General features: G+C 43.2%; 2 protein-coding genes across 5 annotated transcripts; one reads left to right on the top strand and one right to left on the bottom strand.

Moving 5' to 3' along the window:
- On the bottom strand, positions 1-23,751 carry sec23a (Sec23 homolog A, coat complex II component). 4 transcript variants are annotated; one of them, XM_042072332.1, is made up of 20 exons: positions 23,626-23,751; positions 22,331-22,571; positions 21,972-22,029; positions 21,730-21,816; positions 21,201-21,437; positions 20,110-20,189; positions 19,546-19,690; positions 18,932-19,090; positions 18,453-18,568; positions 17,856-17,979; positions 17,596-17,676; positions 16,947-17,036; positions 9,541-9,647; positions 8,085-8,238; positions 7,132-7,209; positions 6,779-6,940; positions 3,962-4,048; positions 2,151-2,306; positions 1,591-1,656; positions 1-1,218 (listed from the first exon to the last, which is right to left on the bottom strand). In XM_042072332.1, exons 2-20 carry the CDS (start codon positions 22,549-22,551, stop codon positions 1,129-1,131), a joined length of 2,298 nt encoding a protein of 765 aa, XP_041928266.1. In that variant the 5' UTR covers positions 22,552-22,571; positions 23,626-23,751; the 3' UTR covers positions 1-1,128. The 4 variants fall into 4 exon arrangements, with proteins under 4 accessions (XP_041928266.1, XP_041928265.1, XP_041928267.1 ...); XM_042072331.1 differs by having other exon boundaries at positions 22,331-22,573; positions 23,630-23,715; XM_042072333.1 differs by having other exon boundaries at positions 23,633-23,715.
- LOC121693130 (adenosine receptor A3) lies at positions 12,528-15,426 on the top strand. The gene is made up of 3 exons (XM_042072335.1): positions 12,528-13,277; positions 14,672-14,825; positions 15,184-15,426. Exons 1-3 carry the CDS (start codon positions 12,581-12,583, stop codon positions 15,404-15,406), a joined length of 1,074 nt encoding a protein of 357 aa, XP_041928269.1. The 5' UTR covers positions 12,528-12,580; the 3' UTR covers positions 15,407-15,426.
- Positions 23,752-24,070: the final 319 nt, after the last annotated feature.

Here is a 24,070-nt window from a genome sequence, read left to right as displayed (position 1 = left end):
TCATGTTTGACTGAGGAGCATTTTATTAAGAAATCACACTAATACTGTTAGAAACTATGCATAAATATCCAAGTCTTTCCAGACAGTAGGCAGCGTTTGCATACAGCAAGTCCATGACTATTAGGATTTACTGTTAGCTTTGTACTTTATGCGCCAGCATAATGTGATATAGAACCACCAAGAGAGATTTGATGAAAGACAGAGGGGGAAAAAGGAGGGGGGGAATAAGGGCTCTATAAATAACTCATTGTTTTTGACGCCACAAAGGCCGGGGTGAGAACAAAAGCACTCAGGCTTAATTGGGCACACTGGCAGTTTGTTCATCTCTGTGCCTAACCAACAAGAGTGGCACCACCGGCGTTGATACAAGGTAGGCTATTGTTGGATTTAGCACATTTTTTTCACACTCTTTTAAATAGAAAGTTATCCAGATAAGCCATCCAAAAAGCTATTGTGGGAAATGTTTGAGAAATTTACTATTCAGAGGGTTTGATACATGGGGGCTGGGGGTAAGAAAAAAAAATTGAACGTCAAAGGAAAAGTATCCTCAGTTCGGAAGGGAGTCGAGTTAGTGTTTCTGAAACAAGTTGCTCTGCCGTTTTTTTTTTTACCCACCCACATATACAGCACCTCATGCGTTCCTATTCAGTAACAATCGTTGTGTTTCTCCAACAATTATTGGAGACTGCCTTAGGACAATAGTTACATTGTGAGGCTCAAGTGTCAAGACTCGGTTGGCAATAACTTTCCTATGTAAATGTTTCCACAATAAAAAAAAAGAGAGCAGGAGGAAAGACGAGGAAAGAGGAAAAAGAGTATAAAAGAGAAATGTGATCAAGAAAAGACGGATGAAAGGAACACACTGAGGCACAGATAAAGTGATATGAAGAGAGAAGGAGGGGGGGGGGGGGGTCAAATGGTAAAATATGGTAATCTCTGGGAGCAGACAAGAGTCTCCTCAAGACTGATAGTTCCTGTACCTCACAGGCCTTTGGGATGGAGGCTGTTCATATTGGCAGGGCTGAGGGGGGTGGGCTGGGGTGAATGAGGGTCTCTTAGCGTGTTGGGTGGCGAGCTGAATAAGCAGCAAACCCACTCTCCCGACTACCCATCATCAACCCCAACCCCTTAAGCTGCGCTGGAGACGGCCAATTTCTTCAGGTGGTCCATGAACACTTGCAGGCTCACATCGTCCGTCAGGATGGGTGCTCCAGACTCCTGCCCAAAGTTGGGACAGAAAAGAGTGTTTAGACATGGCAGCCACCTTGTTTAATAGGACACATTTCAATTCTCTCTTGGCAGAGTGGCTAATGAAACATGCTAGCCTGAAGCAAGAAAGAGTCAGGTTGTTTTGTTGCTTGTTGTTGTGACGAGGTATTTATTATTTAAAACGACACACACACACACACACACACACACACACACACACACACACACACACACACACACATATAAATAACACAGTAGCTTCTAGGTGTAGACATATGAAGACCACAGGATGTTAGAATTATTTAGAAGTACTGACAACCATACTTACAACCCACACATACATACACACACACACAGACAGAGCAGCTTCACGCATCTTACCTGGCCCCAGGCATACATGTTGTTGTGGGTCTGAGATGGATTGACTTTGGAGAGCAGGAAACGAGCCTGTGTGGAGAGACAGGAGAAAAGAGAAATGGATCAGCTCACTGGAGCTTGTGAGCAACATCATCCTCCACACTGACAGGACGCAGGCCCTGGAGCCCATCCAGCAGGCCAGACAGGCAAAGGCAGACACACTTTATGAAGAGCTATGCGGGGGGTAATAAGGACATTTCTCATCAACACTATGTACTCCCACGAAAAACATCAGAAGTGTTTGAGCTTGTTGTGCAGCGATTGTTTTATGACCTAAGCAAGATGCTTTCACATTAACTCGCTGTGTGTGTGTGTGTTTTTGTGTGTGTGTGTGTGTGTGTGTGTATGTACTAACTGACTTGATTGTTGACATGTGCTATGTGTGTGGCTGTGATTGCTTGTTTGTATGGATGGAGATGTCGGACTTGGTTGTTTTCATACTCCCTGTGTGTGTGTGTGTGTGTGCGCGCGTGTTCAGCGTGTTCAGCATGTTTACATGTGTGTGTGTGTGTGGGGGGCCTGACCTGGCTGCCTCCGTGCTCCGTGTCGATGTAGCGGGGCATGGGGAAGCGGCTGTGCAGGATCTCCTGGGCGTCATCCACAGGGGCCTGCAGAAGGTGCCGGAAGTTCTCGTACTCGGGCATCTCCTGGTAGCCAGCCTTCCTCCACTGAGCCACCGTCTGGGGGGGGGGGGGACAGGAAGAGGGAGTGAAGGAGGTTAAACAGGGCACCAGAGATGGGAAATGAGAGAGATAGAGATAGAGAGAGAGAGAGAGAGAGAGAGAGAGAGAGAGAGAGACAGACAGAGAGCAGGGCACTCAGAAGCATTTCATCTAACACCAAAGAGGGAAATATGAGAGGAAGAAAGAAAGAAAGAAAGAAAGAAAGAAAGAGAAAAAGAGAGAGAGAACAAGAGGCAGAGAGAAAGGGTACTCTGAAACGTATCATTTGAGCAGACCGCAGAGCCAGCAGATTCAGTTTTTATTTTTCCCTCAACACTGATTTTTCCACCAGAATAAAAAGCCAAAATATTTTGTGGATAATACAGACTTCTGATAATGGTGTGAAATGCCTGAGAACCCAAGCAAAAAATACCATTTACTGATGAAAAATTTGACCAAGCGTAATTCAGCATAATAAAGGCTTTTTCACCCCATGAGCAGCTTCTGTCTAGCCGTTCCACACACTTGCTCTTCCACATCTTCCTTCTTCCTTCTCTGAGACAGAGGTCAACCACTGCAACACAGGAGCTCTGTTTCTATGACATCAAGCTGTTCCTGTGATGTGTTCCATCCCATAATGTTCTCAGCTTTTTGCACTGCTGTGGGCCCCTGTCTTTACTGCCAAACACCTCCCTCCACTACCGGCAGATAAAGAGGCACTAACTCCACTCAGGTGTTAAGTCCTGTTCCCAGCCCTTACCATCTCACTGGAGTGGATTTGAAATACAAAAAACCCTGTCTAGGGCCTGTGCTGCTAAATGCAGTAAAACTGTTGCAATAGCATTGCAACCAGTGATTAAAGATCCGCCTGGTATTTTCCGGTCGAAAATAAATAATGCATAGATAATCATATACAGCTCTGGAAACGACTAAAGAGACCACTGCACATTTTTCTGATGCCATCCTACAGTTGACCTTCGTATTCAAAATCAAGAGACCACTGCTAATTTGAATATGACCGTCAACTCATTCGAATGTCACTCAACAACCCTAGGATGACATCAGAAAAATGTGCAGTGGTCTCTTAATTTTTTCCAGAGCTGTATGTCCAGAGTTCCCTGCTAGTCATATGCACTGCATGCATCTCAGTCTGCATTTCAGGTTCTCACTTATTCATTTCCATTTGTAAAGCTTTACAATTCTCCCTAATCCCCTCAAACATGGAGGTAGATACCCAAAGACTACAGAGATGTTCAGGAACACAAAAACAAAAGTCACTCTTCTACTCCACCAATCAGATATTGGATGTAACCTCACAGAACCCTTAGAGAAATCGCTCAAGGCAGTGGAATGGCACCAAATAAAGCTCTCTAACACGCTCACACCTCTAGCTAGTGCAAGTCACAGGATTCCAGTGAAACAGTGTCTGCAATCAAATGGATTACCAGTAGGGAAATATTTCTTTCTCTGATATTTACTGCAAACACTTCATCTGGAAGTTATCAAACCTAATATACAAATGAGTGAAGCCAGAGGGCTATTCATTTGAAGAGATTCCACAAAGATCTCAAGAGTCCTGGGATCTAGTTTCAGGCGGAGAGACCTGATATTCAGGTAAGCGTTTGACTTTCCACTCCTCACAGCTGCTTAGACAGTGTCTTAACCTTGCTTACCTCTCCGTGGTAGATGAGAATCTGGAAGAAGGTGTCCATGAGCAGGATCCGGTCAGGCAGGATGCTGCTACTGTCCAGCAACACAGGCTACACAGACAAAACAACAAGACAAAAGCAATCTATCAATCTGATACACATGGAAGAGATGCAGGAAGCAGTGTCATACCCTAATAAACTACAATTGGAGAAGCTTTTTTGCGGGGGTGCCTCAACCTGAATTATACAATATTTGCTAGGAAGTGAGACAAAGATGCCAAGTTCCCTAAAGGGTCATTCCATGTGAAAACAGCCAATATCGGGGTATCATGTACATGGTACCTCTCAGATTTTGCTGAAAAGCGCTGAAAATAAGCCTTATGTAACCAAACGAGGGAATCTGAAGTTTCAGGTCAATATCTCAAATGGTTTGCCCGTGGCGTCCATTTGAAATTCGGGTGCCACGGCCCTAATTGACACATTGGAATTTCACATTTCATCCTTTGCCATTTTTGGAAGCCCATAACGTCTGTTCGAATAGTGGTAGAAGGCTGGAAACTGGTGTGGTAGTTCATTGTAGCCTGTACTACACAATTCTGGAGGCAGAATTAACATTCCTTACTATGGGTGAGAGGAACAGTACAAAGAACAATGTCAGATCAGCCACAAAACTCAATTTTCCAGCTAGGAAAATACATTGCCTGAATCTATGATGACTGGTTCATTGGAAACATTGTTGAACGTTCAGATGAACATGGTGACGTTTTTGTGAAATTCATGAAGTGTGTCAACAACATCCTCAAATGGCCATCAGACCAAAGACAGGTCCCCTGTTTGGTGCCATTCCAACATATCATTTGTTGTGTCAGACATCTATGGACGCAGTGCTCGCCAATACAAAGGGGCATGGAAAACTCCCTTTTATCTGTAGTGTTCTTACACTATGTAACATTCTTGTTATTTATTTTGAAAGTTTGATGGCGGGTCTCTTTCATGGGGGATAAGGGGGCCATCACTGAGCATAATACTAAGTTATTTCCACTATTTTCATGCTTTATCATCACTAAATTCTCCCTGATCTACATTCCAGACTTCTGGAAACAATGTCCAAAATGGTGCATTATGAAGAATAAAATTCATATTATGGAGGTTCATAGTCAAATAGACAAATATGTATCTTTATCTGGTATAAATCCCATTAGGATCATCAAATGCCCACATGGTCATTTGGGGGTCCAAATATGGGGTTAAAAAAAAGTCACCTTTGCCGGAGAGGGTTTTTGGACCCCCATAAAACCCCCACCAGTGGTACCATAACCCTCAAATTAATTTTGGCAAGAGCAAAGTTCCCAAATATAACAAATAATCCTGTTTAGAATAAATATGATCATTAATCGTGGTGCTACAGCCACCCAAAAAGTGAAAAATCACACATGCCGTCATCATTTTTTAGGACTTTGGTGACCCACCTCTCACCCAAACAGTAAGGAATGTTAATTCTGCCTCCAGAATTGTGTAGTACAGGCTACAATGAACTACCACACCAGTTTCCAGCCTTCTACCACTATTAGAACAGACGTTATGGGCTTCCAAAAATGGCAAAGGATGAAATGTGAAATTCCAATGGGCAAACTGTTGAGATATTGACCTGAAATTCCTTTGTTTGGTAACATAAGGCATATTTTCACCGCTTTTTAGCAAAATCTGAGAGGTGTCATGTACATGGGTGGCTGAGTTGGTGTGGAATGACCCTGAAGTTCCCTGTAACTACATTAGCCGTTGCTAGACGTATTCCTCCATTATGGTCTGCATCTTTCTCCACCCCACAACAGCAGCTGCTTGGCTGCCCTGAGACAAGACCGCAGCCATCTGGAGCTCTTGAGGCCGCAGGAGCCATCAGCTCTGCTAACAGACGCAGGAAGGACGGGCATAACAAACGGCCTGAACGCACGGCGTCTCCTGGTAACAAGCCCCTGACGAAGAGGGGTGCATGCGTAACCTATTCAGTTCAGTCAAGTCATAAAAGAAGGCGTAAAAATAGTAAAAGCAAACACACAGCAACACCCACACACACACAGACACGCTTACACAAACAGTTATTCGTGTCCTTGCTAATTAATTCTCTGTTGAAAAAAAGGCCCTGCGGCTCTCTCTCTTTTCCATTTATAGTCTGACAACTGTAGCATTTTCTTCTATCTGAAATCACCATTTATCGGTAGCCGTCGGTCTCCCGACCAGGCTCTCTGCGGGAATGAGCTGAGGTGGGCGATAGTCTCAGTACAGCAGATATGAAGCACAGGAAGCACTTCTGGAGTTCAGCGGAAAATCCAAAATGATACCAAACAAAGAGAACAGTTCAAATAATATGCTCTTTGATTGATTGTGGTCTTGCTCTTGGAGTAATTCATTAGGGGGGGGGGGGGGCGCGACACCTCTCTTCATACGAGTTCAATAGCTTCGGTCTGCTCACATCATGTTTTACATTCAGTGGTTTAGTCATGTGTCTACTTTTAACACAAGATGTCCTCTTGAAAGTGCAAATACCACTCAGAGGCCTGCAGCCAGATGGAGACAATGGAGAAGTGACTGGATCTCACTGTGCCTGTGGGTCTGTAAAAATGGTGTATTCAAAAAGTGAACGATACCATGATGCCTCATCAACATCATCCATCCCTGTGTTTTGTGCTTGGTGTTTTTGTGCTTGCTGTCTGTGTGTGTGTGTGTGTGTGTGTGTGTGTGTGTGTGTGTGTGTGTGTAAATGTAGGTGCATCTGTGCATGTGTGTTTCTGTCACCGTTGGTGGGGACGGTGGTAGGGTAATAGTCTCCTCTTAATTACTAACCTCCGGAGGTCCACTGAAGGAGTACGCATACAGGATGGGCTGAATCATGATAAGCGACTGAGTAAGGTCCTGTCTCATGAACTGGTGCCTGTAGTAGGAACTTTCGTCTGGGCTGTTGTTGAAGACTTGCAGGAATGGAGACCTCCGCAGATGGAACATGAACTACGAAAAAACAAACAACAGAAAACAGATATGTGAATATAAAAGGTCTGGTACATGAATGATAATGAATCCACATACAAAATGTACAATTATGTATCAGTTAACATCAAATAACTCATTTGATGCGTTTATTAAGTTTGCTTCACACTAATGATTCCATTACAAAGCAACATTTAAAAGCACACACTGACCTGTGGATAGAGGGAGAAGGTCTCAGAGAAGCGGAATGAGTTTGGGTCATCCTTGTGGTAATCTCCAAACTTCTGGCACTAAAAATTAACAGACCAAGAGAATAGTTCATTACAAACATACATCTCTCTCTCTCTCATCCTAAAAACAATCACATTCAGGTAACTGTGTACCGAGCTGCTCCAAGGTGAGAGAGTCAACAGGAGCATAATGAAATCGACTACAGGACAAACCTTGTAGGGAGATTGTTATTTACTTAGCATTTGAGTTAAGTTAGAACACACATCTAATTATGATTTTCAATTTCATGTATTATGTGTGGGATTTTTTATATATTTGGTCAAAGACAGAGATGTTCTATAACACCTATTTACAAATATGGACTTCAAATGATATAGTTCCTAAAAAGACATGTATCGAATGGGGCTATGAGTAGTTCAGCCCTTTGCAGAATTGAAAGCTGTGACCTATGAATGGGACACTCATGCACCAGTTCATTAGTCATTAACGCAGCCCAAGCCCAGACACAGGGGATGGGGATGGGAGTGCTCATTTGCAATAAATCATTTATAGCAGAGGTCTCCCCCCCCCCCCCCCAATGACTGTCAGAGCAGAAGTCCGTGAAAGACACGAACACAGTTTGGCAAGTTCTGTGTAATGTGAGCTCAGCTTTAACACCTCTGCAGGAACATCTCTATAAGGGTGCTTGTTGAGGGGAAAAGGAGTTCTGTGCTTGTGCCCACTGAGGAACACTTCAAGGTTCCAGTTATGTGATTTAAAGAGAACATTTTGGTCTCACTGTAACGTAAGCAGTGGGGGAAAAAAATCTAACAAAAAAAGAAAAACTTTTTAGAAACATTTTAAACCCTCTGCCCTTCTTGTGCAGAGGGTTTAAACGGATTTGGACATTTGGACACATCTGGGACCGCGTCCGGGCTTAAGTCAGTGGACCTACCAGGCGGATGAGCTGTCGGTCCAGCCAGCGTAAGACGTCCGGTCCCTCCTCCGACTCGGCCCGGTACACAGCCAGACGCGCCATCAGGATGGCCGCTGCCTCCTGGTCAAATGAGGCTGCAATGCTCTGGATCTGAGTCTGTGCATCGGCCCAGCTGAGAGACACAGGGGGGGGGGTTGGGCAGTTTCATAAAAGGGTGACAAATCTGGAATTAACCGAGTGACTCTTGCCACTGCAATTAGATCTGACCGTAACATCACCTCCTTTACTAAAATAAGCCCAGGGCAGACTGTGTGGTCATGTCCTAAAGGACGCACAGACCAAAGGAGACATGGCCTCCACTACTGGGGGACACGTCCTCATTCTGGCCCTCCTAGGATGATGGAGACACCCCCTGAGGATCTCCTGCCTGATGAAGCCTCAAACCTATTCTGATTCTAGAACTCTGAACTGAGGCAAAATGAGCAGACATGAGAACTGCGGGGAAAGCATAGCAAATGAAAAAGTGCAGCCGAGCATGCAAATCATGAATCACAAAATGGAAAATGAATTAACCCCAACCCTTCTGAAAAGACCTGTTAGATCAAACTGATAAGCACATGAGCTTTATGCAGGGTTCACTTCCATTATAGCACCAGGAGTTAGATGGTGATGGATAACAGACTAATCTCTATGAGGAAGTTAAGCTGAAATCAGTGGCATCGGTGCCAATTAAAAAATAACATTGCTTTCAACTAATTGTATTTGTTAAGTCAATGGCAAGCCTGAGAACAACCTTGAGAAAGATTAGTCTCCATGTTTCTGTTTTTCTTCCTTTCCTTAGTTAATAAACATTTTGCGTATGAATTATCGGTTTTGTGCGTTTACATAATAGCCTGCTAGTGTGAAGAGGTGGAGCCAGGGGTCTTGTTTTGTAACTTGTATGGCAATGGGCTTTGATAAACATTGGCTCGCTGTTTAGACTGAGAGTGCAGCACATTCCCAACAGGATGGAGGCTTCCTTTCTTGGTCTCTGCCTTTGTGAGTTGTCATGGAAACTGCACAAACTTGACACCACAAGATAGAAAGTATCTAGAAAGACGGAGGGGAAAAGAAGCCACCATGCAATCTCAGAGAAACACTTCAAATGAGTCTGTGAAGTCTGTGAAGAAATAGAGAGTCTATGAATTCAATGTCACATACAACATAGCCTAGTTCAACCTTTTAGTCAGTAAATACACTTGTGTTTTTAGATGAGCGGAGATACTACAGACAGAACATAAAAATGTTAGACATGAGCAAAGAGGTTACAAGACACCTAGTCACATGTTATACATGTACCTCACACACATTTCAGGAAAGTGGCCATTTTGACAACTTGGGGAAGCATGCGCCCACACAATAAGACACACATTGATGTGGGGGAGCACAATAACACATACACACACACGCAGAGATATAGAGATGTGGTACTAACTTCCTGGCGATGGTGGAAACTCGGATGCGTCTCTGGCCGCTGGAGTGTTGGTACTGTGTGACGAACTGGACTGCCCCCCGGCCGCCCTGAGGGATTGGTGCGTTGTGCTGGAAAAGAACACAGACCAACAGACACACATCAGATGACTGCACATGAGAGCGATTCGACCCCCACGGCTCTCCACCAGTTAAGTACAGCCTTATTATACATGCATATTCATAGTATCAGTTTATCTGTACTATTTTGCTTAACATGAGCGTACCAATTTTTTTTAACAAAACTGTCCATTTTTAACTATTGAAACGTTATATTCTTTTGTTAAGTTATATTCTTATTCTGTAAGTCGACTTGGACAAAAGCATCTGCTAAGTAACCATAACAATAATCATAACATAATTTCTATGGTTAGTCCTGATTTACATACAACCCCAAAACAGAAAAAGTTGGGACGTTTCGTAAAATGCAAAAAAACCCAAAATGTGATAGTATACAAGTCTCGTAAACCCATACAGTATTTAGCAGTAAATAGGACATAAGACAACATATCAAATAAAAATGTGGACTATTTCATGGAAAATATATGTTCATTTTAATTTGATGCCAGCAACATGTTTCAAAAAAGTTGGGAAGGGAGCATGTATGAAATATTCAAGGTCTTCCCTGGAAAAAGACATTGCCTGGATGGCAGTATATGTTGCTCAAAACCTGTATACATCATTCAGAATTGATTGTGCTTTGCCAAATGTGCAAGATGCCCATGCTGTAGGCACTAATGCTCCTCCACATCAACATAGATGTTGGGTTCCGAACTGAGCACTAAAACAAGTTGGATACAGTAGGTTGGATACTTGGATAGCCCCTCTCCTCTTTAGCCCAGATGAGTCCATGATTTCCAAAAAGAATGGCAAATTTTGATTGGTCTAACCACAGGACCTTGACTTTTTCCATGTTACCTTAGTCCATTTTAAACAAACTCAGGCCTAGATAAGACGGTGGTATTTTCTGTATGATGTCTCAATAAAATTTTGGCTGTTTTGTTTTTGAAATGTGTATCAAACTGTGCACATAAACAATAGTTATCAAAGGTTTTCCTGAGCCCATACAATGACAGGTCTGGAAACAGGTCCGGTGTTGATGCAGTGCCATTTGAGGTCCAAAAGACCACGGCCATCCAATTTGTTTTTCAGCTCTTTCCCTTGTTTGCAAAGATTTCTCTGGATTCTCTGAATGTTTTAATAATATTATGTCCTGTAGATGATGAACTCCCTAACATCTCCTTCACAATATCATGTTAAGAAGCATTAAAATTACATTGTTTCATCATTTGTGCACACAGGTTTACCCAGTGTGATGAATACCCCTACATCTTTACTTCTAAGAGACCCTGCATCTCTGGGATGCTCTTTTTCATACCCAATCGTGTTGCCAGTTACCCTAATTAGTTATGAAACATTCCTCCTTTTGTTTTCTTTATCATTACACAACTTTTCCAGCATTTTGTTACCCCCGTTCCAACTTTTTTTGAAACATGTTGTTGGTATCAAATCCAAAATGAACATATATTTTCCATGAAATAGTCAAATTTGTCATTTTCAACATTTGATATATTGTCTGTGTCCTTTTTGCAACTAAATATATGTTTAAGAGATTTGCAGGTTATTACATTCTGTTTTTATTCACATTTTACACAACGTCCCAACTTTTTCTGTTTGGGGGTCGTAGATGATTTTTCCAGTCATGTAATTTCCAATCCCCACACTGAAATGATATCACTAACAATATTAATTATTTTCTGTTGTTATGTCAGATCCACTCAATGTAGCAAGGGTGATTCAGTGGAAAGATCATTTTAAATAAGCATCTGATTAGGGGCTTACAGACCCTGGGTGATGTGGATTATCATATGATACTATGGCAATTAATTTCAAACAAATATGGCCATGTTTTTTAAAAAAGAAAAAAAAAAAAAACAAGAGAAGGGAGAGACTGTACATTAGCTCACAGAGAAGATGGTGCTGGTGAACAGCTTTCTCAGAAAAACAGAGCAGAAAAACAAGCACCTTTAATTAGTGACCAAGAGCTTAACACAAGGCAGAAAAGGCCCCATGATCATTAATGAGTAGGGCTTAAATTGAATTACTCTTGTGCTTCTTGCCAATTACCACAACAACACTCGGGCAAAAAAGGCCTCATTAACCTGGCTAGCAGCAGCCATTACGGGAGAGGATATTGAATGCGGGTTCGGCTGTTTGCACAGAGGCCCTGTTACAGCCTTCCTCAGCGAGCGCTATGTCCACACAACTCCGGGCTCTCCAAATGTTAGCCACTTTATTTGCACCAGCAACAGAGCGAGTGAGAGACAGAGAGCAAAGAGTGTGAGAGAGAGCGAGAGAGAGACTGTTGCATAGTTGTGTCGCTGGAAAGTGGCGTGTTTGTCTTTTTACAGTGGCAGGTGAGGTGGGGGTGGGCAGCATGAGACGAGGCAGGTGAGGTGGGGGTGGGCAGCATGAGACGAGGCAGGTGAGGGGTGTACCGCTCAGGTCCCCATGGAGAGAGATTTGGTGTGTGTGTGTGTGTGTGTGTGTGAGTGAGTGAGAAAAAGGGAGAGTGTGTGAGAGAGAGGGAAAGACTGAGTGTGTGTGAGTGAGTGAGTAAGTGAGTGAGTGAGTGAATGAGAGAGAGAAGGATCTTCAAACACAGCAGGAGACTGGCAGATCCATAGCAGCAGAAGTCTCCTGAGAGTGACCGATGCTCCACACACAACCATGAAAACATGACCACATCTATCTGCGTTGCCAGTCTCTTCTCATGGCTTAACTTGACTGTAGGAGCTCTACCTGGACTATGACATTCTGGACTGTGGACTATGCATTCATGAACTTCTGATTTTTGTTTGGAAACATACTGAACGCAAATGTTGCCAGGGCAGAGCGAAGAGGAGAAAGTGCTTTGAGGAAAATCTTCCCAGCTGTACACTTATCAAACAAAAACACGCGTCGCGCACACACACACACACACACAGAGACACACACATGTGGGTATGGCGTCCAGTGCGGTGGCGTACGCTGCGCTCATGATCGGCTCCAGCGCCTGCTCGGTGTGCGGCAATTCCATGCTTCTCCTGGTGTCGCTCCTCAACAAGAACCTGCGCACGGACACCTGGCCGCTCACCTGCAGCTTCTGCCTGTGCGACCTGGCCCTGGGCCTGTCCATCATGCCCTTGAGCGCCCACACCAGCATATTGCGGCCCACCGAGGGCTACCCTAGTGAGGGCACGCTCTGCCAGGCCTCTGCCTTCATATTTGTCCTGCTCCAGCTGGCCTCTGTCCACTCACTCACCTGGGTCACCGTGGACAAGTTCACCGAGATCTGCTTCGCGCTGAGCTACGCCCGCGTGTTCACCGCGCGCCGCGCCTGGGCCGTGCTCGTTGCCGTCTGGAGCTACTGCCTGCTCATCGGCGCGCTGCCGCTGGTGGGCTTCGGCAACTACGGCTACAGCGCCGGACGCTACGTGTGCGCGCCCAGCTTCCGCAGCTCGTGCATGGGCTTCAACGTGCTCTTCGTCGGCCTGGGCATCATCGCGCCCATCCTGGCCATGTGCTGCCTGTACGGCTACATCGTCTACGTGGCCAAGAAGCAGGCCCGCCGCGGCACCTTCGTCTGCAACGAGCAGCACTGCTTCTACGTGCCCGCCAACAACTACCTCCGCAGCTCCGTCGTCATGATCGCCACCGTAGGTAAGACCGCAGCAGGGGCTGGGGACACAGGCACTCCCTGTGTCCGTGACAACATGCAGTGACATGCCTCATTTTTTCGAGTAGGAATGTGAAGGAACTGTGTTTGGGTACAGCTCATCACCTCAGCCAGGCCAGGTAATTATCTGAAATAGCAGTGTTTGTTGATCTAGGCTATTGCTGCCTTGAAGCAAAAATATCATAACAGTAAGGTAAATCAAAGCAGTAGAGATTTACTAGGAGTAGTAATTTTACAGCTGTTGGCTTACTGATAAGAGTAATTCTACAGCTGTTTGTTATTTGCTATGACTTAACAGCTTAGAATTGGTATTGAAAGGTACACAGTGTTTTTCCCATGCTTTTCATATCCTGACATTAATGAACATAAATTACTTACTAACACTATCACACTATTTACTTGACGGACATATTACTTTACAGTACCACATTATTAAAAAAAAAAATACACTCTCAAATACATCCATAGTCAATTACCAGTTAATGTAACATACCAGTTACATTAAAGTGTATATAAATTCTAAAAGTGTGGTGTTATAAAATCAATCTTTTTGATACCTCTCTACTGCCATAGATTTTTTTTTTGCTTATGTGATGATCTGAGAGATGGTCACATCTCAAAGTGGTTTGTGTAAAATGGCTGCGACAGAATCAAAATACACAGTGCTGGAGCTGGTCAGTTCAACTCAAGCTTGCTGTGTTTTCTGAAAGCCTTTTTTTTTCACTGACTTTTCAAGGACCCTTAATTTTTTACCTTTCATAACCTACAAGTGCACAAAATTGCATACTTCACTCCACAGTTTTGGCCTAATTATTGAATACAAAAAATAAAACATTTTCATACTTATATATTTATAAGTCTATAATATTATTGAGTTTAGTCAATTCAAGTGGAAACTGTATCACACTACAGAAATGTGCACAACGAAACATTATCCCCAGAGCAGTAACATTTCATTATACCTACATTTCGATTTCATTATACCTTTATATGTGAATTATTTCCCACTATGTTTTCAAAGAATTTCCTGAATGTCATAGCTTTCACTGGCCTGGAAAATGGCATTTTACAATTCAAAAACTTTCAGAATTTTCAGTAACCATGAAACCATGGAAACCCGATATTACACAGCAGCCTCAGCAATGAAAACAGCTGTTACACAAACATGAGAATTAATTCAATAACACCAAACCGAATACGATAGCTACATGACCTGCTCTGTATTTATGTTTGTCTGTAGATGCATGTATTCACAAGATACATTACATACTGAGTTTGTAAATAAATGTTTGTGTATGTGTATTTTCAATGAACCACAATGTGTCATTCTGAATTTGTGTGTGTTTGTGTGTGTGTGTGTGTGTGTGTGTGTGTAAAGTGTGTCTGTTGGTGTGCTGGATGCCCTACATCGTGATCTGTTTCTACGAATCACTAACGGGGAGGGAGAGCCCTGAGCCCGTCTCTGCTGTGGCCACATGGCTGATGCTCTTCACCTCCGCACTGAACCCCTGGATCAACTCAATGACTCAAACGTAAACTACACTACAGCGCGCACACACACACACACACACACACACACAAATACAGTCTATCAATCAAAGGAGAGACTTTACAATCTACGGATACATCCTTTTACTTCCATTAATGAACGCAACAGGCATCCTTGCATTGCATTTTAACATACTGTACCAGCAGAATCAATATTCAATATGACATCTTTGGGGGCTATCTGTTATGTCGCCGAGCATCTGTCAGGCTAAAGGGCAATTTTCTGATGCGCCTAAGAGACGAGTTAAACGTAGAATTACAGAGTTTGCAATTTAAGTCTACTTTCATGAGTGGACAAATGACTTAAATCCGCCCCCTCCCCTCTCTCTCTCTCTCTCTCAGACGCTACCGGGCGGCCCTGTGGCTTAGTCTGACCAAGCTGCGCCAGACGTTCCAGCAGCGGCGCAAGACCTCCCTGTCTCAGGTAATGACCACCCAGCCGGCCAGCGCTAGAGAGAGCTGCTCGTCCGCACCACCACCGCCCCCCTCCGGCCAACCACGAGCGCCCACAGGCCCTTCCCAGCATCCCACGGGGCATGAGCATCAGCACAAACCCAGCACATGAGCATGAGCATGAGCCCAGTAGCTAGCACAGTGCAGGGCCGAGCCAATCCCAGCGTGCACATCAACGGGTCAGAAAAACAACAAAATAACAAAAAAAAAGAAAACGCAAAGCAACATGCCATATGGAGGCCACAAAATGACTTAAGAGACGCTTGCATTTTTCCAGCGCTTTCCAAGCCAAGTGTGGACGCAGCAGTAACATGTGAGTGAGAGTGAGGAGGAGTGAGGAGACAGGAGTGCACTAAAGACTTCTCTTTCTACAAAAGGACTGCTTGTCTGCACACCACTGTGTCAATGCCACTGCGGGGACCACTAAAGGACCTTCTCTAGCCGCTTAAGTTAAAAAACAACAGCTCACTCGCTTGCCAACACGTGCACTCTCAATGCCATCAGTGGGCACGACTCACACTGCGCCAAACACAACAAAGGATTCGGGATGTTTTCAAACCATGGCTACATTATTTTTTATTATTTATTAAAATAAAATAAAAAAAGACATGCTACTACCATGAAGCAATGTTAAATGTTGTCCTTACTCTTTCAGTCAGAGTAACTCACTACTTGAGCAGCAGTAATACTGTTAACATGTCACATTTGGGATGTCTTTAACAATCCAAACTAAAATGGAAATTCTCTACAGTCATCTCGTTTACCTCATGTATTACGCATTTAGACATCAAATATTATGCAGAAGTATTACCAAAGATCCTTGATTACTAGCTCCGCCTTAACCCTCTGGTATTACTAAGTATCAAGAGATCCAGTTTTAACAGTGCATTTCTGAAGACCTTGCACCCTCTAGTGGTTAAAATGAGTAACACTCCCAATCTTTTCGTGAGGTGGCTAAAACTCTGGGAATGGTGCCAGCTCAAAATGACTGCTGGAGATGACTCAGCTTCAAGGACAGATCAGGCTCATCTCCAGTGAGAAGTTGTGAGGCTGAGAGGTTAGGTGATGAAACTCGACTGAGTCAATATGTAGAGCTAAAAGCTGGCGTAGTCTATTTATCATGACATCTATGGCATTGACTCAACATGCAGAAACATTGAGTGCTGTGTCATCTGTCCCATGATGCAAACATTTGTATTTATGTGTGTGTGTGTGTGTGTGTGTGTGTGTGTGTGTGTGTGTGTGTGTGTGACAATACAAACATCGAAAGACCTTGTGAGGGACATTATGTAATTTGACCATTAGACCATGCAGCAAAAGACTGTTGTCTGCATCTAATATTATTACACAAACTAAGTACACCAGTTTTTGTGTATGCGATTGTGCCATTAGTTCTAGCTATTACACCACGGTCATGAGCACCACTGACAGGTTCCTTGTCTACTTTAACGCCTCTAAATTAGATCCCATCAATCTGGGTGGCCAGCTTTCCTCTGCCGACGTGAAAGGAGAGGTAACGATTGAGTGGTTTCACATGGCTATCCCCCTCGGGTCTGTGTAAATGTACCCCTGACCACTCTGCTCTCTGATGGCTGAGACAGATCTAAGAGGCAACCACACACACACACACACACACACACACACACCCTTACCTGATTGACCACTTCGAAGTAGATAGCCAGAGTGGTGGTGGGATCCAAGCCACAGATCTTCCACTGGCATGTGCCACCAGTGCCAATCTCCTGTGAGGGTGTGAAGCATGGATAGAGTGAGGAACATGAATGTCTAATTGGGGATTTAACACTTAATTACCAATTAAATAAACACACTATTACCACTCGGTGAGTTGCACAGTTTTGAAAACGAACGTTAAGGGTTGTTTTAAGGACATGTTTATGCATGCCCATAGCCAGCCACTCTGAAACAGTCAGAGGCGTTTCAAAACGAGTCAGAAAGTCGAGACAGGACCCATCATCAAAATTTCGGTGTCCACCACTCTAGCTCATCCAAAACAAACCAGAAAAGGGACTCAAAGTGCTAAATACCGGAATTATCCTTTATTAACAGAATTATTACTACATAGTACCACAAATTTTCCCAAAAGAGCACATTTAGCATCATAGAATTCAGCTTTACGTAACATTTAGATAGGAAACAGAAGTGCATGATTTCAGCTGTTTGCCGTTTCGGCAGATGGAGTAAAGAAAGGCGCCTGGTGATAAGGAGTCACATGTTCCACATGAACCAGGTATAAGCAGGTGTGAAAGCGGTGTGATGTGTGAGAGCAGTGTGTGTACTCACATTTTCAGACACACACGGCCCTTTGGCATTGAGGGAAACACATGGGCCAATCGCTCCTGAAATCTTGACCTCTCTCGAAGTCTAAAAGGAAGGCCGACAGGTTTGACAACTTTTAGCACTTTTTCCTCCAGTGATGCAATGTCAAAGTGAGTCATGTTTTCACATAATTTGTAATGTATAGAGATGGGGTAATACTGTGTCATACATGATAATGGTTCTTTACCTTTTAAACAGAAAACAAAATATAAACATAAATATACCTTAATTTCTAAAGTGCTAGCGAAGGCCATCTTGAAGGATCCTTGCACATCTTTTGTAAAGACTCTCTGGAAAGTCTGCTTGAAAAGTGACGTGTTGAAGGAATCTGCCATCACCATGTAACCACTGCCCAAATAAAGGGTTTACCCATAATTAAATATCAACACACCATCACTGTACAACGGGCTCCTCAGGCCCCTCAAAACAGGTGTGATAACACCAACATTAAAAAACTTGTGGAGTACCATTACACTGATTTTACAAATGTATTTGTCTTTATTTTAAGTTAGTTGGAAATAAACAAAAGCAGTATGTAAATAGTTTTATGCTACAACGGAATTATCATTACACATGACTTTCAGATATGTTATACTTCTTTAAAATCCTAGAAATAGAAACATCTATTTTGATGTAACAAACCCGGCTTCAATTCTCAATCTACCTAATGTTAGACCAAGTAGAAACAACAGCTGTAGGCTGTCTACAGTACAATCCCTTTCTCATCATTATGAATTTGGCCACAACTGTGACTTGATCTGTAATTTGGGTAACAACAGGAAGGGACTGGGACTGGGATGTGACGGGAGTCTGCCGCTCACCCTGTGTAATTGGGGCAACACTTCATCTCGGCAAGTCCCGTCTGGTCCAGGGCACAGGCGTAGATGTCGACGATGTGCCCGTTGGCCGCTGCTCGGTTAGCCAGCGCCTCGTAATGCTGGAATGCGTTGAGGGGCCGATTTAGATGCAGTGCATAATAGAGCCACTTAATTTACACACTAAAGCCTATAAGCCTGTTAGAGTGAGTACTGTACACATGTTACATAAGCAATGACTCATTCATCCACAGTGTCATTTAAGAATTCTGGATTTAAGAATTCTGCACATAATGACCACTATAAATAGGCAAAATACCTAATATTAGGTCTAAGGCAATAAAAAAAACTCGGTCATACCAACAAAAAGGTTTTCCTTTTCGTACTATTGTGGGTTACTAAACATGCGATCGAGTGGTCAGTTAATCAGTTCAGTGTGAGACATTGAGGCTATGAGATGGTGACTACAGTCAAATTTTGCTTACTTTTGTGGCCTTCTTCATGAACTTGGCGTTGTCCTTCTCAATGTCGTGCCAGGAGCGGATGGGTGTCTTCAGTTCGTCGCCCACCACCATGCCAGGGCCCTGGGTGGCTGGCCCACCAATGAAGGTCATGATGCGTGCGCCAGTGTTGGGGAAAGTACACTGCCATGAAGCGATGAAGAGAGGTGAGATTAGAAATCACTAAATATAAAAATGTGACACTTATATTATTATTATTATTATTATTATTACATTTATGTAGTACTAAAAGCTTAACTGCTTTCACTGCTTGCAATATTAACACTACTAGCAACATCAGTGCTACTACAGTAGTTCCACCACATCAATTCCAATACACCTGGAAGTGCCAACACTAATCATTTCACTTTAAAAGAGGTTTCAGTGAACACACACAAAAAATAGGTCAGAGCACTGTGACAATGTCTTCTGGGACAGAAATAGTCAGACGTACGCCAGGTAGAAGAGACATTTATCTTAGGAGTTTATCAAATTTAGCAGAAGGCATTTTCTGCTGCTCTACTGAAAGGTGCTATTTTTAGCCTGCACCTGTGCCCAGCTTGGCCTTGATGTACTTGTTTGAGTGTTTTCACCCTCACCTCTAGCAGGCCCACAGCAATGGACAGCGCTACGCCCAGGGAGCGCAGCGGCCTCTTGCCCTGAGTCACAGGCCAGGGATCCCTCTGCAGCTCCCCGAGGAGGTCAGTCAAGTTCATGTCGACCTTCTGGACTGGCTGCAAGAACCTGAGCACATCAACAGCCCATGTTGTTAAGGCAGTCCTAATCCCTGCACTAATAATGCTACACTTTGTGAACAGTAAAAGTTTGTCTTTCGAGATGTCAAGTCAAGTCAGTTTTATTTTTAAAGCGCATTTAACATGCACAGAGTGCAACCCAAAGCGCTCCACAAACAAGACACATAACAACAAGACAAAAGATGCCGGATGGAGCGGCGTAGTCGCCAGCGTGCCCATGACATCAAGAGATGTGGGCTAAAGATTTATCTTGTCCACATTATAGAGTGTATATCATTATTTCTCCCAACCAAGTGAGTTTGGATCACTAATGCTCATTTAAATCCTAAAAGATCACACAGTAACTGAGTCCAGGCATTAGATAGCAATATGCCAAACAAACTCTATATGGAATGCTATATGGAGTACCTGTTAGACAGAGGAACCTGTGGGCCTTGGGGTCCTCTTCCTGCCTGCTGTGCTGCTGGCTTGCTCAACCCGAGCATCTCCTGAAAAACAGCATTCACAGTCAGATTATACATTTCATAACACAATCAGTTATCTGTAAATGCATCTAAATTATTGGAAGTGTAGAGTAACAATATGCAGTATTTTCAGAAACAAAATTATGCAACTTTTACTGCGGCAGTCAGGTTACAAAATACGGACACTTTACTTGACAGTATCGACATAAGAGTGACATGACACTGTCATGAATGTGTCATAAACAAGTCATAAACGTTTATGACATAACGCTTCTGTTATTAAGTGACATTCGTTTTTTGTCATAACAAGTTAGGGTTAAGATTAGCTTTAGGTGTAGGGGAATGAAAGTTTATATTGGACCTTTGGCCATCAGTGCACTGGCCTATTGGTACTGCACACACCGGTGGTGAATAGGGTTAGGGTTAGGGGGTAGAGGTTAGGATTAGGGTTTATTTGTCATGTGTTCATGACACTGTCATGAACACATGACACTGTCATGTCACTCTTATCAAAGTCCTTTTAGGCAAGTCCCTCCACTCAGCGGCCATATTGCAATGCTTTTTGGGCACTTATCGGGCATCTATTTCGGCAGAAATGTGCGTGTGCAAGGAAGGCTTCACGATACCAATCTTGCTCCAGCGGCGAGATCACAACACATGATTGGCACGATGTCTTCACAACACACAACATTATTGGCTCAATGTATTCACAACACAGCACATGATTGGCTCAATTGCCGCAGAAGGGGTGTGATATGTATATACAACTGCCATATAGGCATTACAAACTAACCCCATGCATTTCTATGGAGGATTTTTTGAGTGCTGTGTCACCTCATTAGAAAGTGTCTGCTCTTATGTCGATACTGTCAAGTAAAGTGTTGCAACTTTAAAGTAACATCTGCAGTCTTCAGAAAAGTAACATCTGCAGTCTTCATTTGAATTATTTTGGCTTTTTCATTTCTGCCCAGCTAAAAAGTATTAAAAGGACATTTGTAATGAGCCAAAGAGCAAACCTATGCAGTAACGCCTCACCTGTAGCTGCTTGGCATTGAGATCTTTGGTGCCTCTGAAGACGTAGCTCTTGGAGATACCCTCGCATCCCAGCTCGTGCACCTGGATCATGCGTCCGAAGGTGATGAGGCCGACCAGGGCAGTGGGGGGCAGCAGACTCAGAGACATCTGCAAAGACTCCTTCAAGGCCTGCAGGTCCTCATCCTCCATGCACGTGTCCACCACATACAGGAAGTTCAGGGGCATTTGGGGACCTCTCTGTAATGAAAATATGGAGAGGGGTCAAAGTGAACTAGGGGAGAACTTGGGAAACTGCATATCTTCAAAGGTACAGTATCATTAGGTGATATGAGAATAACAAATCTCTGGTTTCTACGTCTTGAAATGAGAATGGTGAAAAAAACATAACATACAACAGTACAACATTAACACAATTAAGTACATTCAATTAAATTATCCCAAAAATACTCAGTATCCAGGTAGAAATATATAGTTTCCTTTCTCCCACAGTGGATATTATCACTGGTTGAAAAAAGTGTACATTCTGTACCTGAACAACATATTCAATAGTTGAGAACTGGGGAAGGAGCTCAGCTGGTTGGTTCACTTCTGAGATTCCAGCATAGGTTGGGGGAAACTGGAATGAAGTCATACAAGCAACATGTATACATGAACATTTGTGAACCAATAGGCCTATTCCTGAAATATATATAATGTGAACATGTAACAGTATTTAACATGAATATATGCCAGGAATATTTAATACATGATAACATTTTAGGATGGAATTACCTGGTTTCTTTGGTAACAGAAGTTGCAAGCCCACAATTTGGCTCTATAATCCACTTGACTGTTTTAAAAAGGAAAGACAGATGTGTAAGTTTAAAAAGGAAAAACTGTACAAGTAAACAGTGTGCAAAAAGCATTACTTTGACTGTATAAATCATACACAAGACAGTATTGCACACTATGTCACCTTTGCCTGTCCAAAGAGGAATAAAAACTATGGGTACAGTGATCATAATCAGTTTCTTATCTGTCATCTGTTAATATAGGCCCTTCCTGTCGGATACATTTTGTGACAGTGTGTGTTAGGTGAATGTCAAAGTATTTGGCCCGTGCCCTGATCAGGTTGTTCTCTCTGGGCTTACCACAAGGGGTTGAGCACAGCGCGACAGGTGGCACGACTACAGAGCACTGGCTCATACTGAATGGGGGGGAGGTCCGGCCGTTCCTTCAGAGGTGTGAAGAGAGAAGCAACAGGGACCACCATGCGGGTGGCCTCAAGGCGGCTAGAGGGCCAGACGTTCCAGCTGAAGCGCACACCATCCCGGTCCTCATTCTGCTGGATGAACTCCTGGAAGGTAGCCATGGCACCCTCTGGGAACTAGGCTGGTGGTTGAAGAGGAAAGCAAACGTTGCAGTATCTACAGCAGTACTGGTCAGGTAGTTTAATAGTCAGTAAAGCCTCCCTAATAAGTGTTAATTTGCATAGAAATGAGGCATTAGGCATAGCGAGGGTAAGAGGGGAAAAGAGAACCAAAGGGCACCGGATTACTTGTCTGCCTTATTTACCTCGTATACCCTTTGGACTTTTTGGCCAGTGCAATGGTACTATTACACTATACCATTAAACCATAAATGTCTGATTAAGCCACGTCTACAACATATTAAGATTCGTGAGAAGCCTATTGCCTAAACCCCTGGTGTATAAAAAAAAAACATTTGATTATATTATTTTCACTACAGCAAACGAAATATCTGCAAATATTTCTGAAACTTCAATGACGGGATGCTGACCTATGTGAAATAACATGAGGATGACAAAAAGGGTTGGGGTCCTAATAAGTTGAGAACCAGCTAGCTGTGACAAGTAACGTTGTCAGTGCCAACTTACTTTTGTTTGGCTGTTAGTCACATTATAGCTAATGGTGATACCACCAACCTTATTGAAGGCAAGTCGCTAATCATCCCGAGGAACGACAACGTAATTATTATGTTTACAGATAGCTTCTAGAGAGGGACAGGCTAACTTCGATAGCTAACGTTACCGTAGCTGGCTAGCTACCTAGCTTACTAGCTATTGGTATCAGGAGCAAAATGCCAACACTTTATTAATACAAATCTAATAAGTTGAACTACAGTCATCATGGCAAAGTGTTGGCTACAAATGCCTCACATCCTAAATAAAGATAGCCTTCGACATCATAGTATCTAGCTTACGTGTAACAGCAACCAGAGCCAGTCTGTCAATGTTGAACCAATGCTGCATCCAACCGGTATAACGTTAAGCCAGTACGTTAAAATATTATACTAGAATTTGACAAAAACATTGAGGATATGAATAATTGGAACACATTTCATTCAGAAATAGTATAACGAGAAACCATGCATAATGGGGAGTACGTAAGAACCATTCATTTTCTTATATAAAAAACACACATACCTCTTACTTTTTCAACACCGCTTTCACTGACAGCGAAGGGGCCCATACACTTCCCAGCGAACTTACGCCTAAGTGCTTACGTAGCAGCAGTCAACATGGCTGCATGAAACATTTGCCACGTCGAGGGGTGGTGCCTTGAAAATGGTCCTTTCCCAAAATAAATTCTGGGGCATGCTCCGTCCAATCACATCCACGTTGTAGTTTCATAATATCGAGCAATTTCAAGTTCAAGTTGGGTTGGAAATATAAAGAACACCTACGCAGTGAGTGGGAAGTTAATACTCCTCCCTGGATTAACTAAAATATAAATATAACCCATATTTCACCAATGTTTTGGTCATTAACTGTATAGAACACATGCTATGGTTTTGGTATCAGACCAAGATGAATCCCCATTTACAGATTGATAGCATTCTTTTTTTCTTTTTTTTTTTCCAATAACATC

The sequence above is a fragment of the Alosa sapidissima genome, chromosome 19 (genome assembly GCF_018492685.1).
Source record: "Alosa sapidissima isolate fAloSap1 chromosome 19, fAloSap1.pri, whole genome shotgun sequence".
Classification (NCBI taxonomy): domain Eukaryota; kingdom Metazoa; phylum Chordata; class Actinopteri; order Clupeiformes; family Clupeidae; genus Alosa; species Alosa sapidissima.
Note: the sequence above shows the minus strand (reverse complement) of the source record. Positions and strands in the feature narration are given on the sequence as shown.